The sequence below is a fragment of the Prunus dulcis genome, chromosome 8 (assembly GCF_902201215.1).
Source record: "Prunus dulcis chromosome 8, ALMONDv2, whole genome shotgun sequence".
In the NCBI taxonomy this organism is placed as follows: domain Eukaryota; kingdom Viridiplantae; phylum Streptophyta; class Magnoliopsida; order Rosales; family Rosaceae; genus Prunus; species Prunus dulcis.
This window is the reverse complement of record NC_047657.1, coordinates 13083455-13099677: the sequence shown is the minus strand read 5'-3', so window position 1 is coordinate 13099677 and position 16223 is coordinate 13083455. Positions and strand designations below refer to the sequence as shown.

General features: G+C 36.4%; 3 protein-coding genes and 1 non-coding gene across 6 annotated transcripts in view; 1 reads left to right on the top strand and 3 right to left on the bottom strand.

Annotated features, from left to right (window-relative positions):
- Nucleotides 1–180: 180 nt before the first annotated feature.
- On the bottom strand, nucleotides 181–5235 carry LOC117636337 (sodium/proton antiporter 1). 3 transcript variants are annotated; one of them, XM_034370801.1, is made up of 10 exons: nucleotides 4684–5235; nucleotides 4072–4248; nucleotides 3801–3929; nucleotides 3545–3721; nucleotides 3335–3441; nucleotides 2306–2426; nucleotides 1525–1586; nucleotides 1110–1412; nucleotides 615–909; nucleotides 181–514 (listed from the first exon to the last, which is right to left on the bottom strand). In XM_034370801.1, the coding sequence occupies exons 1-10, from the start codon at nucleotides 4942–4944 to the stop codon at nucleotides 395–397; spliced, it is 1752 nt and encodes a 583-aa protein (XP_034226692.1). In that variant the 5' UTR covers nucleotides 4945–5235; the 3' UTR covers nucleotides 181–394. The 3 variants fall into 3 exon arrangements, with proteins under 3 accessions (XP_034226692.1, XP_034226694.1, XP_034226693.1); XM_034370803.1 differs by having other exon boundaries at nucleotides 4072–4133; nucleotides 4684–4787; XM_034370802.1 differs by having other exon boundaries at nucleotides 4072–4259; nucleotides 4684–4753.
- Nucleotides 5236–5599: 364 nt separating this feature from the next.
- On the top strand, nucleotides 5600–10171 carry LOC117638517 (ADP-ribosylation factor 1-like). The gene is made up of 10 exons (XM_034373629.1): nucleotides 5600–5747; nucleotides 5832–5930; nucleotides 6368–6543; nucleotides 7527–7627; nucleotides 7725–7761; nucleotides 8628–8784; nucleotides 9019–9089; nucleotides 9272–9391; nucleotides 9557–9675; nucleotides 9941–10171. The coding sequence occupies exons 1-10, from the start codon at nucleotides 5702–5704 to the stop codon at nucleotides 10029–10031; spliced, it is 1017 nt and encodes a 338-aa protein (XP_034229520.1). The 5' UTR covers nucleotides 5600–5701; the 3' UTR covers nucleotides 10032–10171.
- Nucleotides 10172–11755: 1584 nt separating this feature from the next.
- TRNAK-UUU lies at nucleotides 11756–11828 on the bottom strand. The gene has a single exon. It is a non-coding gene; the product is annotated as a tRNA-Lys (tRNA).
- Nucleotides 11829–15076: 3248 nt separating this feature from the next.
- The window catches only part of LOC117638516, a 1556-nt gene continuing 409 nt past the window's right edge, over nucleotides 15077–16223 (bottom strand). The window contains exon 2 of the mRNA XM_034373628.1: nucleotides 15077–15526. Coding sequence (XP_034229519.1) covers nucleotides 15077–15526 — 450 coding nt within the window. The remainder of the gene's footprint in view (nucleotides 15527–16223) is intronic.

Here is a 16223-nt window from a genome sequence, read left to right as displayed (position 1 = left end):
GTTTTGGATGAGGGAATTAGATGACAGAATTTGGATTTCTATCGTTGAGCAATTAATAATTTCAGTGTTTGACTGTAGAAATTTCCGTTGGAAAGTTTAGATTGATGCCAAAAATTAATACCAAATTGTTCCTATGCATAATAGGTATCGGATGAAAAGGTTGTTCCCACGCATAATAGGTATCGGGTGAAAAGCACTTTTTCATTGCTCGTTGAACTCATCAGAACACTGAAAATTTTCTCCATAACATGAATATTATTTCCTTATGGTGTATGTGAGAGAGAATCATCGTTCTACGGCCCATTCACCATGCACAATCTTTAGTAATTTAATGTGGATAAAAACTCATGTGGAAGTATCTGACCAAAAATAAAACTTACATGGAAGCCTCGACTCAAGAACCAGAAAGGAAAGGAACCTGAGCTACAGTTGTTGGTAGGGAGATGTGGAGGTTTTGAACTGCTAAATAGGCAGCAATACCGGCAGCATAACCGGCAAAAGCGAAACCGCTCACCTGCACAGCGGACAATGATTTTTTTTTACCAACACCAAATAGGGAAATGAAACTTCAAATATGTTTTCGAAGACGATATTCTACACCAGTTGATTAATACCTTCCGCAAGTACCAAAAGAAGTCCACCTTTTCCATCCCCATAAAAGCAACTCCAGCTGCAGAACCAATAACTAGCATGGATCCACCAGTACCAGCACAGTATGCAATCAGTTGCCAAAACTCAGAATCCTTTGGAAAGGAAGTTAGATCGTACATCCCCATAGTTGCAGCAACCAGTGGAACATTGTCTATAATTGCCGATACAATTCCTACTGAACTTGCAATCAGTTCAACATTGGGGATGTGAGCATCCAGGTAATTTGCTAACTCCCGAAGAATTCCCGCTGCCTCCAGGCTAGAATAGAAGAAAGTTAAGTTCAGAAAGTGAAACTCATGAAGTCACTTTTTAAAAGAAGCAGGGGACAACCTTTGCATATTCTGTACATAAAAAGCCAAGCCGTGCAATATATATGATTGACTTGAAACTTCTTGACTGCTTAATTATATGATGCAATTGCACGAAAAAGAAGTTGACTACAGCATTTGTCTATTCACCTGCTAACAGACAACAGGATGCCAAGGAAGAAAAGTGCTCCTTGAGTGTCAATTCGTGACAAAGCCTGTGGTACCTTTAACTTTTGTCTTTCTGATTCACCATAATGTATAGCATCAGTCAGAACCCAAAGGACTCCAAGTCCCAGCAGAATACCCATGTAAGGAGGCAAACCAGTTAGGGCCTTGAACACTGGAACAAAAACCAAAGCTCCAATGCCTACAGAGAAAACAAGCTTTCCCCGAGGAGCCATCTGTTCAGATGCCATAACATTGGACGTGTCCGGCGCTTTCCCACTTACTTCACTGAATGGAAGAAAAACTCACATCATTCCTCTATTATCCATTAAGTAATTCTAAGTTACTAACTTTCATATCTCAGTTCCCCGTCTTTGGTCTGACAACACAAAAGAAGTACCTAGTCAGGGACATGAGTGCCAGTGGAACAGCAAGAGAAACGGCTGAAGGTATAAACAAGGTCTGTAAGCAAGAAAATGTGTTCCTTTTATGTCAGAATATTGATAAAATAATTCTTTAAGGATGATATTTTTATGTAGACAAAATAACAGATATCTGAACAAAAAACTTGGCACATAGGACCAGAAACTCTAAATGGAATTGTCAATTTCAAGTGGTTTGCCACATAAAACAGGGGTTATGCTTATATCCACCTCTAATTGATTACATAACTGCTAAATCAATCAGGTCCACAAAATTTTATAACACGATAATAAAAAAATCAATTATGTATTGTCATCCTCAACATTTGGTAAGCCAAATCCAAAAACCAATAGAGCTATCATCTTGTTGTAACTAACTAGCAGTTCAAACTTCCAAGTTCAGCATAGAACTAACATGCAGCATAAACCAAGTTCCTAGACAATTCCGTGATTGCTTGTGTACAATCTCCACTTTTATATTAGACAACACATCAACAGGCATCAAGCATAAATCCCTAGCAATAGATAATGCGACAATGTGAAAATAAATGAAATCAATAAAGAATAATACTATTTGTACCACATTTATTGACTACTTTGCTGACCACCTCTCTAATAGAAGTGGGCCCCACTAATGTATGTGGGACCCTCCCGTATTAGAGAGGTGGTCAATAAATGTGGTACAAATAGCAGTACTCATAAATAAATAAGAGAACAAATTTGATATATGAATAAGCTTCTCAGAATGAGGAAAAAGACCTTCATTGTTTCCAATGTGGATATCTGACCATGTATCCACAGCATAGTAGTGGTAACATCACCAATAGGAGTCCATGCACCACCAGCATTTGCTGCTATAACAACAACAGCTCCTAAAATCCTGACAACAAAATACAATTCTGTAAACGAAGTGAAAAATCATGCATCAATTTGGGGTCCATTATTGCATCAATATAACTTCATAAATGACCCATTGAGGTATGAACTATGAACATGCTAAAAATTATGACAAAAAAAAGATATGAACATGCTAAACTGGTGCTTAAGAGATGCCATTTCTAAGAAAGAATATGAAAATCAATCAATGCCATTAAAGGGTATCCAGGAATGAGTACCAAAAATTCAATATCAACGTGCATGTCCAAGTTGCTGTTTAAAGAGAATCTTTATAAAATAATCTGGAACAAACACAGTTGTAGTGATTATCAAATTTCTAATTGATTTCATAAGTTATGCCTGCACAAAGAAGTATAAGCCTCACTTAGAAAACATACGATTTCTCAAGTGGTTATCCACAAGGTGTTAAAGATGCAACAGACAACTGATCATTTTTAGAATGAGGAGGATGATAATATTCCCGGGCTGGAATAATAATAAGTGGCAATATTGCAGGCAGGGCAATATATGGGGTAGTTTCCCAACTGATATAGAAATGTTGCAACTGTTTCCCAACTAGTAATATGCAAGATCTCATCTTCCGTTTTGTTTCTTGAGAAACCGGAGAAGCAATGTCTTCATTCAATGAAAAATTTCAGACAAGAATCTCAACAGATACATTCACCTTAATATGACCTTGAAACACAGTTGCAAATTCTTACCTAGAACTATTCCAAGACATTAACAAGAAAGAGTAACTTTTAAAAGTTGAAACTATTAAAAGAAAAAAGCACAGTTGCCTCACATACACAAGTAACATTACATTGGATGATATCTGCTGAAACCAATATCAGGCAATCTTCGAAAAGAACCTCACATAGAAGAGATAGATAGTAGATGGTCAGAACATACTTGCGAAATTCGGAGGGAGGAACTAGTTTTCTCAGTAAAGAAACCATGACAATGGTAGATGTCAGGTTGTCAAGAACTGAACTAAGGCAAAAAGTCACAATACCCACCTGCAGAGTCAAGCATTAGTCTGATAGAATAAGTCGAACATACCAAATGCTCAGTAGAAAGGATTAACATACATCAACATGACAGCAGAAGCAAAGAACTCACCACCCAAAGGAGCGTCCTTGGCTTTCGAGTGGTTATATTGTCAGTAACCAGCTTAAATCCTTGATGAGAATCAACGATCTCTACAATTGTCATTGCACCAAGCAAGAAAAATACTATTTCACTGACTTCAGCAGATGCATGTTGTAACTCTGAAACAGCTATATCAGTTGAAGGAGCCTACAGAATATTAAAATTAATTCTAGGAGAAACTGTGTACAAGATATTGCAAAACCGGGTGGCAAAATATAAATCTTACCCCAATACTTCTCACCACCCACAAGCTCACAGCCATTAACAAACCTACTCCGCTTTTGTTGAAGGCCAGAGATTCTTCAAAGATGATGCCCACATATCCTATTCCAAACAGCAATGCCATGGCAACATCCTGTATCACGAGTTGGTCATATCAACTTAATGTTGAAATAAAACATCCTTTTTAAAGGTGTGCAATTTTCTGCAGAAAAATAACTTAAGGAATCATGGGAAAGGCACAAAAAAAAGGATCAGGCTGCAAAATAAGGATGTACCTGATTGGCAGCAACCCAGGAATGGTTAATTGCTACTGCCCCTGTTGCAGCTGCTGCAAGTACTGCAATAGCTTTCAGCAAATCAGTCTTTGGCCGGTAATTGGCCTCAAAATCATCCGAGCTCGTTTCGTCCAATGAACATAAAGGATCACATGATCCAGAACTTGGGGACAAATCCTGATAATATGCTAAAGGTGATCCATAAATTGTGAATACCAGCAACAAACAATGGCAAGATGCCACACTAATTGAAACATAAAAACTTTATTTGATAGAGTCGTTTGAAAGGTTCAGAGAATTTAGTTCACTATGGAAACCAGCAACTAATAGATTATCTATTAGGTAATTCCATTCCCATGAACTAATAAATAAAATTATGTGCAGAGGCAACTGATACATTTCTAATACTAATGTCAAGGCATTAATAAAACTTTATCGCTAAAGGAGACTCTAAATCTCAACAATTTAATCAAAGTTACTAAATTTCACAAATTTAGCCGAGTATATTGAATTTTGGACCCAACTTCGCAAAATTTAATCAATCAGATATGTAAACTTGTACAACTAACAACTGGGTACTGTTAAAAAAGGAAGCTTTTGTCAAAGAAGAACCTGAAACTCTTTCTCAGAGCTGGGCTGAACTTGCTGCTGCTGAGCCGACGAAGAAGAAGAATTCGAACCTCTAGCTTTGTCTTCAGCTCTGGCCAGTATATCACTCCTCGGCAATCTTGAGCCTCGAATTCCACGCAAAGATGAGCCAAAGCAAGGCTGAGAAGGAGATAAGCTTTGGGTCTGAGAAAGAAAGGGCAGTGAGCGTTTCTTCAAATGGTGGTGGGATGGAGGCAAGCGGACCCCAATTGAGAGGGAAGCCATTGGAGCTAGGTAGGGTTGAAGAGAAGAAGAAGACGATGAGAGTACTGGGTTTGGATCAGTGTAAACTGCAGAGCTTCTTTGTTATGTAATGTTTGGCAAGTTGCATGGAATTTGAAAAGTAACTACAGATATGTGGAAGTAGTTGAAATGGGAGTGGAAGTAATGTTTCTTGTTGTGTTTGTTCCGCTGATGAAATATTATTATCGGAAACTTGAAAATGTTTGGCCCTACTCGATCCTCGTCGTCTCTGCAAAACCTCTCCAATCAGCTATTAATAATTTTTCATCTTTTTAATTCCATTCAATATTCATCTCTCTTTTTTATAGGATAGTAATTGCTCTTAATCTTAAATTACAACTTGGTTGCTCTGTTTTATAATTCTGACTTGTCAAAATATAATTTTCAGTTAAACTCCTCCTGATTTCCTCATGTGATGGATTGTTTGATTAAAGAAAATAAAATCAGAGCTGCCATCCACCACATAGTGCAGTCTAAAATATTATATCTCCAAATATCCTATAATTTTTTATATAATAAAAAAAGATACTATTGTTTTGAGTATAGGGAATTTCAGAAGAAGAAAAAGGGAAAGAAAATAAAAGGTTGACAGGCACAAAACTCTATCCAAAGCCTTGTAATTGTAATGTCCCAGGGTGACACGTGTCCTCTTACCCCCCTAAAATTTGTATGGTTTGGTTTCCTTCAACTACCACTTCCCCCTTTGCTCTCTCCAAAATTGTAGCTCTCTCTCTGAAAAATGGCTGTAGCTCAAATCTCTGCCTCTCTCTCCCTTTCCATCAGAGGTACCCTCTCTCTCTGTAATTGAATATTGTAATATTGAAATTTCCACATGTAATATGTTTGAGCAAGTCTAAAATATGCAACAGATGCAAGTGGTATTAGCTCAGCAGCAGCAAGTCCTGCTCGGCTTCCCCTTTTCAATTCCCCTAGAATTGGGACTGCCTTTGCTACTGGTTCTCCAGTCAGTAAGCCTTTGACTCTTACAGCTTTTATCTTCTCTGCTAATTGCCTTGACTTTCTGTTTAGCAATCCACCATAACCTGTGCTATCATGGGTAGCAAGATTTCAAAAACTATGGGAAAAGTTGTTTTCTTTAAAATATATTTCATTTCTGGAATGAGGGTAATGCAGCTCAATTGGGTTTTATGAACATTTAAAGAAGCGTTGTGTGTAATTATTATTTAGTGGAAAGAAAGTATGTTGTTATTAGGACTGCAAAATTCCTCTATAAGAATTTTTACAGAAGCTTCTAGTTTGCAAGTTCTTGTATGCATAAGAGCATAAATGGCACATTAACTTCTTACTCACCTTGACCGCTCATCTTCTAAAGTGTTAGGTTTCATTTCACTGGGTTTTTGCTCCATTTTGTGGGATAAGAGCTGATGTTTGAATTTGTTTTCAGTCATTAGAACTGTATATCATCAAAGGAAGGCAGTATGCAAATCAATGCCACTTTCTGTAAGGTGTGAGCAAAGCACGAAGGAAGGTGGTTTGGATGTATGGCTTGGCCGGCTTGCCATGGTTGGCTTTGCTGTGGCTATTAGTGTTGAGGTAGCGACGGGAAAGGGACTTCTGGAGGTATGAACACATGCTATAGGTTTTTACATCCCACCCAAGATTGCCTTTTTACTTTCAATTGCATTCATATTTATGGGAAGTAGTGTTGGTTTCCATACACTGAACAACCGGCTTAAACCAAAGATGATTTACCAAGTGCATCAAAGATATTGAAAATTTATCCTTGATGTTGCTTTAAGTGTCGATTTAATTCTGTGGGAAACTTACCAAACCTCAAATAAGAAATTAGAAGTAGCATCTATAGATTATTTGTGAGTTCATTTTTAATACTTTAGAGACTTGGAGCCGAACTCAGTTGAAATCTTGTCACTTTGAGCTGGTTCTTCCTACATACACCAAGTCTTAGGGTTACAATGACTATCCATTGAAATTGTGGTCCCTCACAGAGTGAGCTTCTTCTTCCTTGTCTTTAAGCTTTTGTTATCTCCTTGCTTCTTAAGGAGATGCCTTCAGATCTAAAGCTAGCTTCTGATGAACTATTTCAACTCTTTTGGTTGGGGATTGGCATTGCTTATGCGGATCTTTGTTGCCGCCAACTGTTTAATGCATTACAGTTTCAAAGATTTTTTTAGTTAAATTCCCAGACGCCAGCTTTTCTTCAGTCTAGGAAATTTTGGAGCAGGGAGGCTCTCATGTCACCTGCTCATTATATCTTTTAGATGATTTGAAAACTTAATCTTAGCTGAATAAGCACTCCCTGTTCCATCCCTTGGAATGTTGTACTTCATATAAAGTCACCTTATGTACTAATAGACAAAGACAACTTTCATTTTGCCACATAATTCTCAAAGAGATCGAGATTTCTATGAGATTGTTCCTTGTGTTCCTTTCCTTGTACTACTTTGAATTGGAAGCAGCCATGAAAACACAATAACATCATAGTCACAAAGGATTTCCTTACATTCATAAAAGTGTCTTTTTTCTAAGGGAATATCATTCTCAACAACTACAATTAATGATAAGTTTTCATTTTGATTGTGCAGAATTTTGGGCTCACAAGCCCCCTGCCTACAGCTGCCTTGGCCGTTACAGCATTGGTGGGGGTTTTAACAGCAGTCTTCATTTTCCAGTCTGGCTCCGAAAAGTGAACACAGTTTAGATTGCTGTGTAGTGCTTGTATAGTTTGTAATTCTGACATGTATTTCAAACTGAACATTTGTTCATTACTGTAATTTTGTCAGAGTGCTAACAATTGCGGCACGACTTAAGGTTGAGGATGTACTTTTATTATATAAATGAGGTCTTAAGTTGATATGGAGGCTTTCTTTCTGGTTGTTGCTTTTACTTGAGCATACTATTGCTATGTCCAAATGATGACATCAACCTAAAGCCATTTGATGATTTGTATCTAACTTTCTGACAGTGGAATTGCTTCTAAATTGTTTAGACTGGCTACCAAAAAAGCGATTGATCATCAATGAGAAGGAAAAAAAAAATACTATTAAAGTTGGATTTCTTTTAATAGACTACTGCAATTTTTTCGTCATAACTATGAAAAAAGGTGCATGATTCTGCGAATTTCTTCTGAAAAATAAAAAATTAAGAACCATAACATTTCGCGCTAATTTCTGGATTAAAAGATATCTTAGGTAGGATTTATTAATTAGAAACTAATCTAGCAGAGAATTTCTCCTAGAAGGAGCATATTTCTGGTGCTTGTTGAGAAGGAACTTTGTTTTAAAAAAAAAAAAAAAAAAAAATTAGATGCAGACACAAATGAGTACATAGCTTTTCAAAAGTTTCAAATATATATTCTTTGTGAGTTCCAGGAAACCAGCCAACAGAATATTGGCCATGCCCACTGATGTTGTATGAATGTTCCCTTATGATGGCAACAATTCCTATTGCAAGCAAAATAAAATAATCAATTTTTCTTCCCTTCTAAAATAGAATTTATTCTTTTCACCTTTTGCATAAGCCACCGCTAATATTGTCCCATCTGGGTTTTGCTTTCAACTCAAGACATCTCTTTCTCTGTATAAAAACTGATTGAAACCATTGATATATTCTCTAGTTGGTGAAGTATTCATATTCCCAGGCTCTAAATCTTGTTTCACTCCTAACAAATTTTTTGATCATTTTTTTTTGGTGGCATGGGTGGAGCCATTTCTAGGCTTGCAAAGAGGTTCTTTCCAAAGAATGGAGTGAGGATTCTAATGGTGGGTCTTGATGCTTCAGGAAAGACAACAATCCTCTACAAGCTAAAACTGGGAGAAATTGTCACAACCATACCCACAATTGGTATTTTCCCAGAAACCCTTCCTTGAAGTAGCATCTATAGATTTTGATCATTCATCAATTAGAAAGCAGTTCTAAATTTTTTAGTTTTTTTAAAAAGGAAAATGTGTGTTCTGAATACTTAGTCACACCACAGATCTCATTCCTTCTGTCATTTTCATCAACATTTGTTTCGAACTAGTCCAATCGATCAATTTACACTGGTTAAATGATATTGCCTTCACTTTCATGGAGCAGGCTTCAATGTGGAGACAATAGAGTACAAAAATATTACCTTCACTGTTTGGGATGTTGGAGGGCAAGACAAGGTACCAAGCTTGATCTTTTTTATATTTGTCTGTGTAAAGAAAAACTGATTTTATTGCTTTATGGATATAGTTGGAAATTATTTTGGTTCAAATATGCTTAAAGTATTTACCAAGGAAATGATAATGAGTTTGGTATTGTGATCACTATCTATTGTGTTCATCTTCTCCTTGCTGCTAACCAGATAAGGCCTTTATGGAGACATTACTTTCAGAATACTCAAGGCCTTATATTTGTTGTGGACAGCAGTGATAGAGAGAGAATCGCAGAAGCTCGAAGCGAGCTTCATCACATTTTAAGTGAGGTTAGTGAGGTTTTGCCCGTGAGGAATAAGTTACCTGTTCTTAAATTTATGAAAAGGAGCTCTCAACTAGATCTACGCTTGCAGAATTATTGCATTTCTGTGACATTACAGCTGTACCTCAAAGAAAAGGAAATAAAAACCTTCACTTGCTGTCCCTTTTTGCAGAGTGAACTTAGCAATGCAACACTTCTGGTACTTGCTAATAAGCAAGACCTTCCAAATGCTATGTGTGCTTCTGAGATTGCAGATAAACTTGCCTTACACTTGCTCGGTCTACGTTACTGGTATGCATATGGTTTAATCTTCTTGAATATGCTTTGTAGATATTTCATTCGAATCGATTCCTTTTCCTGTTGTAATGTGATTACAGTGAGGCCAGGCCTCTGTGAGTTATAACAAGAATGCAGAAGAACCTACTATTGAAACTAAAAACAAAATCTAAAAAGACAAAGCAAATTGAGAGATTGAGCCTGTTGCAATCTGATCATTTATTGATTCTGTGTTTGCCATGGCATATTTAATTGATTTTGATGAAATTATCTTGTGCAGGTACATCCAAAGCACTTCTGCCACCTCTGGACAAGGACTCTATGAAGGACTTGATTGGCTATCTAATAATATTATCACTGACAAGACATGATGTAAAAGACTTCTATAAGATTCAAACCAGCCACTTTCAATCTTTTATACAGTTTGATGGAATCAAATTTTATTAGCAATGCAAAGTGAACACATCATTTCTTTGCAAACCCTGCATATATATGCACCAAATGGAGATCCAATAGGACTTGGTTTTAAAAAAATGGAGTGCATCCAAGGTTGTATTGCTGCCTAAATGTGAATGTTGGCTGGTGGATAAGATTTGAATAGGAAAAGTATTGATTGTTCTCTCTTTTCACCATGTTGAATAAATCCACTATCTTTGAGAATAAAATGTCCAAATAAAATATGAAAGTTTCTGTTGGTTTGCGCAGTAAAATCAAGAACCAAAAGATGCAAATTTAAGAACTGAGATTTTTTTCACCCGAACAGGTCATTATTAAGCTAAATCATAATCTACCAAATTTATTTTTGTCTCAACTAAAATATAGTTCATGCTTTATAAGCTAGTTATATAATATAGTACTACTAGTGAAGTGAAGCCATAAGATTTTGTAGAGCAAGCCAAAGTTAACCAAGTCCCATTGAAATGGGGAAGCATTTCTCCATATCATCCCAACCTCCTAGGCCGCCCTCGAGGCCTTGGATCATCGAGATATAACTCAGTTCCTTCCACAGCTGCAGCAGCCCACAGTTGAGTACGATCATCATGATGAGTAGTATTCATTCGGAGTACCTTATTTTCGATGACAACACCGTGATCTGCGTGAAGTCTCGCCTTCAAGTCCCCCATGGTAGTACCCTCGTGGACCACATAGTCATAATAAGGGCCCTGAGAGCTCAAGCAGATCCTGACATGAATTTTTACAAGGACATGAATGGCAGCATTAGGGGGAATACCATAGTCTTGCAGAGTCAATTCATCCCTCAGTAACTGCCCGCAGGAGAGCTCTTGCCTCTCCGGTAGGATTGGGACTTGAAACACTTGCCAAATCAGCTGTTTGAGGTCGATAATTCTTGTAGTGAAGGGAATTAGTAGTGCAGGGTATGCTATACCTCTGCATACGATATGGATCGGCGTCATCTATCAAATATCAATCATTTTGTTATTAATATGTGAAAATGTGCAAAGCATATGATTATAAACTTGGACAAAGATTACAACTTAATTAGCAGTCGCAATCACAAATTAACGATTTACGAAAAAATGCTTACCACAAAAGGAGGCAAATTAGCATTGGGATCCGTTGTGCCGCTAGTGAGTTCTCTCAGTTGTATGCATGCTTCAATGCGAAGGAGATTGAGCTTGTTAAAATGTATCTCCTCATGGCATTAGCATGGGGTTGCCTTGAATGTGATTTGCATGTTTTTAATTCATGCATATTTTGTTCCAAAACTTTAGACTAAACATGAAGTCAACCCAACTTAATTATTGTCACGCATCTTCTATGTGAAAATGCAGCCAATGCCATAAAGAACAATTTAAATTTAAACTTTATTAATCTAAACTTAAGCATAAGAATAGGACCATGTCAACATGAATACGGTTGATGTCAGAAATAAGATTGATGTCAAGTTAGGTTTAATGTCAATTACTTTACCTTTAAAGTGTAACTTATTAATTATTGGTTTAGTGATATTTTACCTCTACAATATTGGAACATATAGTAGAAATGAACATAAGTGGATTGGATTTTTATTGTTTCGACAAATAAAGAAAAAGATATAGATTTTTATTTTGTTTCAACAAATAAAGAAAAAAGTCGCCGTCTGTGGAAATCGAACCCACGACCACACGGTTAAAAGCTGTGCGCTCTACCTGCTGAGCTAAGACGGCATTTGCATCACAATAGATTTTGAAAACCCTAAACTCTACACAAACGTGAAGCCACTTGGAGTAATAGCATCAACATAATCTAAACTTGACTTATAAGAACGTAGATCATGAATATTTGAGATGCAAGTATATAACCAAAAAAAAAAAAAAAATCATTGATACATTAGAAGATCGGAGAGCCTATATCTTAATTTTATTGTGTACATAACTGGTTATAGATTTCAGAAAATTGGAGTTTTCCCCTTAAATTCTAATCAAACTTTTTTCTCAAGAGCCTCAATGAATTTCAGGAAGTTGCATGAACATTATGAATTATTTGAAAAATATTTTGTAATTCTTATTCAAATCCATATTTTGTATATATTGTTTCATTTTGTTCATTTTATATATTTTTATTTATTAATAGTTACACAAAAAGATTGGACTTGAATTCCAAGCAATCATAGAGTTTGAAAACCAGGCCTGAAGCCAAGAACCGACCCAAAGTAAATAATCGGGCCTTTCCTCTAAGATTCAAACTAATTAGCCCGTCTTTATATATTTAACAGCCCCGACCCGACCCTGAGTAAGCCCAAGCTGAATTTCGTGCTTGTGTAATGTGTTACATTTTCACCCCAATGCTTTCGCGCCTTACTTTTTTTGTCAATTTCTCCCTCTCAGTTTTTTTTTTTGTTGTTATGTTTTTTTAAATAAGCTGATTTTAGTATAATATATTATACAAAAATCTATATAAAGTCTATTTAGAGAGAAAAATCCAAAATTTTTTAATTGTTTCTTAGAAAATTTTAACACACTAAGAATCAATTAAAAATGACAAGCGACTAGTTTTGGGGCTTTCTTTCCAAATAGGGCTCTGTAGGAATTTTTGTATAATATATCATGTTAGAATGAGTCTATTTGTGAAAAACCTAGTTTTTTTTACTGGGATATGAGAAATTAGAATAAACAAAAGGGAATGAATTAAAATTAAGAATAAAATTATCCAATTAAAATAGCCCATGGTAATAGTGAATTAAAAAGATTTTGTATAACCAAGTCCCATTGAAACGCTGAGTTATTTTTCCATACCATCTCACATACGTTTTTTATCCACAATGAGAAATAACTTAGCTCCTTCAACAACTCCGGCAACCAAGAGTTGAGCATGATCATCAAGATAACTATTATCCACCATCCAGAGTACCTTATCTTCTATGTCTACGCCTTGTTCCGTCTGAAGTTTCGCCTTCAACTCACCCACGGTAATACCATCGAAGACTACGTACACATAACGATGGCCATCGAACTCCAAGTAGATCTCAACTTCAATTTTCTTATAGATAACAAGGAAAGCAGTAGGGGGAATGTGATAGTCTTGCAGAGTCAGTTCATCTTTCAGGCACTGCCCTTCCCATGAGAGCTCTTGCCTATCTATTGGGATGGGGATGCGAAGCACTTCTGAAATCAGTAGCTTTACGTCCATAATTCTTGTAGCCATGGGAACCAGCAGAATGGATTCTCCTCCACTCCATAGGAATGTGATCAGCGAGGTCTGTCAAATACCAATCAATTTTTCATAAGCTTAGGAAAAAAAAAAAAAAAAAAGAAGATTAGAATTTAATTAGCAGTCACAAATTAGTGAGTTACAAGATGCTTACCGCCGGAGGCAAATAATTCATTGTGGTTGTAACTTGTACGTGTGCTTAAATGCGAAAGGGGAATGAGAGCTTGTTAAAATGTATCTCCTCATGGCAATGGCATTATCATGGTGTTGGTCGAATGTTATTTGCATGCATCGAAAGGGTCCTTTTTAAGTCTCATGCATATTTTGTTCCAAAACTAGAAACGAAAAAGAAATTTCAGAACGAAAACTTTAGAACTTGGTTGCTGTCACGCACTGCCTGTAAGAGTGGCTACGGGTAATTCCTCAATTCCATGGATGAGAGTGAAAGCTTTTCAGTTTCCTCACTAATATCTCTTGACGAAACTGACTTTCGATTTCTCTTGGTTCCTCCATTTCAAGAAATGTGTACAATCATGATAATCCGCTTTGGTTATATTGTCGCGAAAATTACAAAAGCGATGTTGAAATTTTTGACTGGTCAGTGGTCAAAGTTGGATTCTTATTAGCAGAAAAAGCTATTTCACTAAGAAAATTATGAAAAGTAAGTAGATTTTGCACGTATGAAAAAGCGTTCATCCAAAACATAAAAAAGGCATAGGTAAAAAACCCTTCCTTTAATAATGGATGCCTAATCAATAACCCAATCTAATTTGTATTGGCCCTAAATCCTAAACTTTTGAATTATGAATGCAATTTCAAAATTTCGCAATAAATAAATAAATAACCCAAACTATGCCACAACCATCCATTAAAATGTTGGATTACATAATGAAATGAATTAGGGTTTGTCATTGGACCGATTTGTAATTTTTAGGTTTGGGTAGAGTTTTTGGACTTTTTTTTTAAAATTTTCAAGTCGGGCAGAATTAAGGTTTCAAAGTTCTAACGCCCCAGCCCACTCATTGGGCCGGGCCTAGAAGTATAATGGGCCGGGCCTAGAAATTTAATTCACTTCTAGTGATAATTGTGGTATAATTCAGGGGAGAAAACGATATTTTACTCTAAAATTTATGTTACACTAGTTAAAAATTTCAGAAAATTGGAGTTTTCCTCTTAAAATTCTAATCAAACTTTTCTCAAGGGCCTCTCGTGGAAGGAAGTTGCATGAACACTACGAATTATTTGAAAAATATTCGGCAATTCTTATTCTTATCCATATTCTATTAATTATATCTTGTTTCATGGTTTCTTTTTACCTTGTATTTTTTTTATTTTTAGCTACACAAAAAGATAGGGTCTGAAAACCAGGACTGAAGTGCAGAATTTCGAGTGTGTGTTTCACCCAAATGCTTTCGCCTTACTTTGTCTGTGATTTTCTCTCTCTCTGCAATTTTGTTGTTGTTGGTATTTTGACTTCTTTTGGGCACATTAATTTATTTAACCCAGTTTATGACTAGGATATGAGAAATTAAAATAAACAAAAGGGCAGGCATTAACATTAAGAACCAAATGATGTGACAAATTTAAGAACTGAAAATTTTCACCCAAACAGACTATTCTTTCTCAGGCTAAATTAATTATAATTTGTCGAATTTATTTTATCCAAACTGAAATATATAGCCCATGCTTCTTAAGCTAACTTATAATATAGTAACAGTGAATTAATAAGATTTTTCAGCAAGCCAAGTCCTCTTGAAATGCCGAATTAGTTTTGATACTTAATGAGATGTAACTTAGTTCCTTCCATAACTGTGGCAGCCCAGAGAAGAGCACCATCATCAAGATCAAAACCGTTCATTCGGAGTACCTTGTGTTCAACGTCAATGCTTTGTTCTGCGCAAACTTTCGCCTTCAACTCCCCCACGGTAGCACCATCATGGACTTCACACACAAAATAAAAGCGACTATACTCCACGTAGATCTCGACCTTAATTTTGGTAAGGACAGTAAGGGAAGCATTAGGAGGAATGTGATAGTTTTGCAGAGTCAGTTCATCCATGAGGACCTGCCCTTCCCATGAGAGCTCTTGCCTGTCTGCTGGGACTGGGATGTGAAGGGCTTCACAAATCAGTAGTTTCACTTCGATAATTCGTGCAGCGAAGGGTATCTCCAGAGTGGATATTGCTCCTCTCCATAATACTATAATCCACATGTTCTGTTAAATAAATTCATTTTGTTATATATGAAACTGTGCATGCATTATGCATATAAACTTAGAAAAAGAACATTAGAATTTAATTTGCAATCACAAATGAATCATGTACTGCATAAAGCTTATGGAGTGGAAAAATGCTTACCGCGGGAGGCAAATTAGAGTCGGGATCCATTGTGCCGCTTGTTAATGCTTCAATGCGAGAGGGATCAGCTTGTTAAAATGTATCTCCTCATGACATTAGCATGGGGTTGGTTGTTCGAATGTGATTTGCATGCATCGAATGGTCCTTTTTAAGTCATGCATATTTTGTTCCAAAACTAGTTAACGAAAAAATAATTTCAGAATGAAAACTTTAGACTGAACATGATGAAGTAACCCAACTTTTCTTTCTCAGCTCACACGCACTGCAAACTATATGTTGAAGAATACACGAGTCCCACATCGGGAATTTAACAAAATAAAAAGTCTCATGTAATAAATGGTTCTACTCCTAATAACATCGATGTCTTTTGTATAAACCTCACATCGACTTTGTAGATGGTTAAGTTGGGGACAATATCGGTGTCGTTAGTAATGGGCAACTGACCCGTCTCTCTAGTCTTAACATGGTATCAGAGCGGGTTGATTGACTGGGCCCGAATTGGGCCTCTATCCTTACCCAATATGTGGTGTTCACATGTTGGGCTTGAATGTTCAC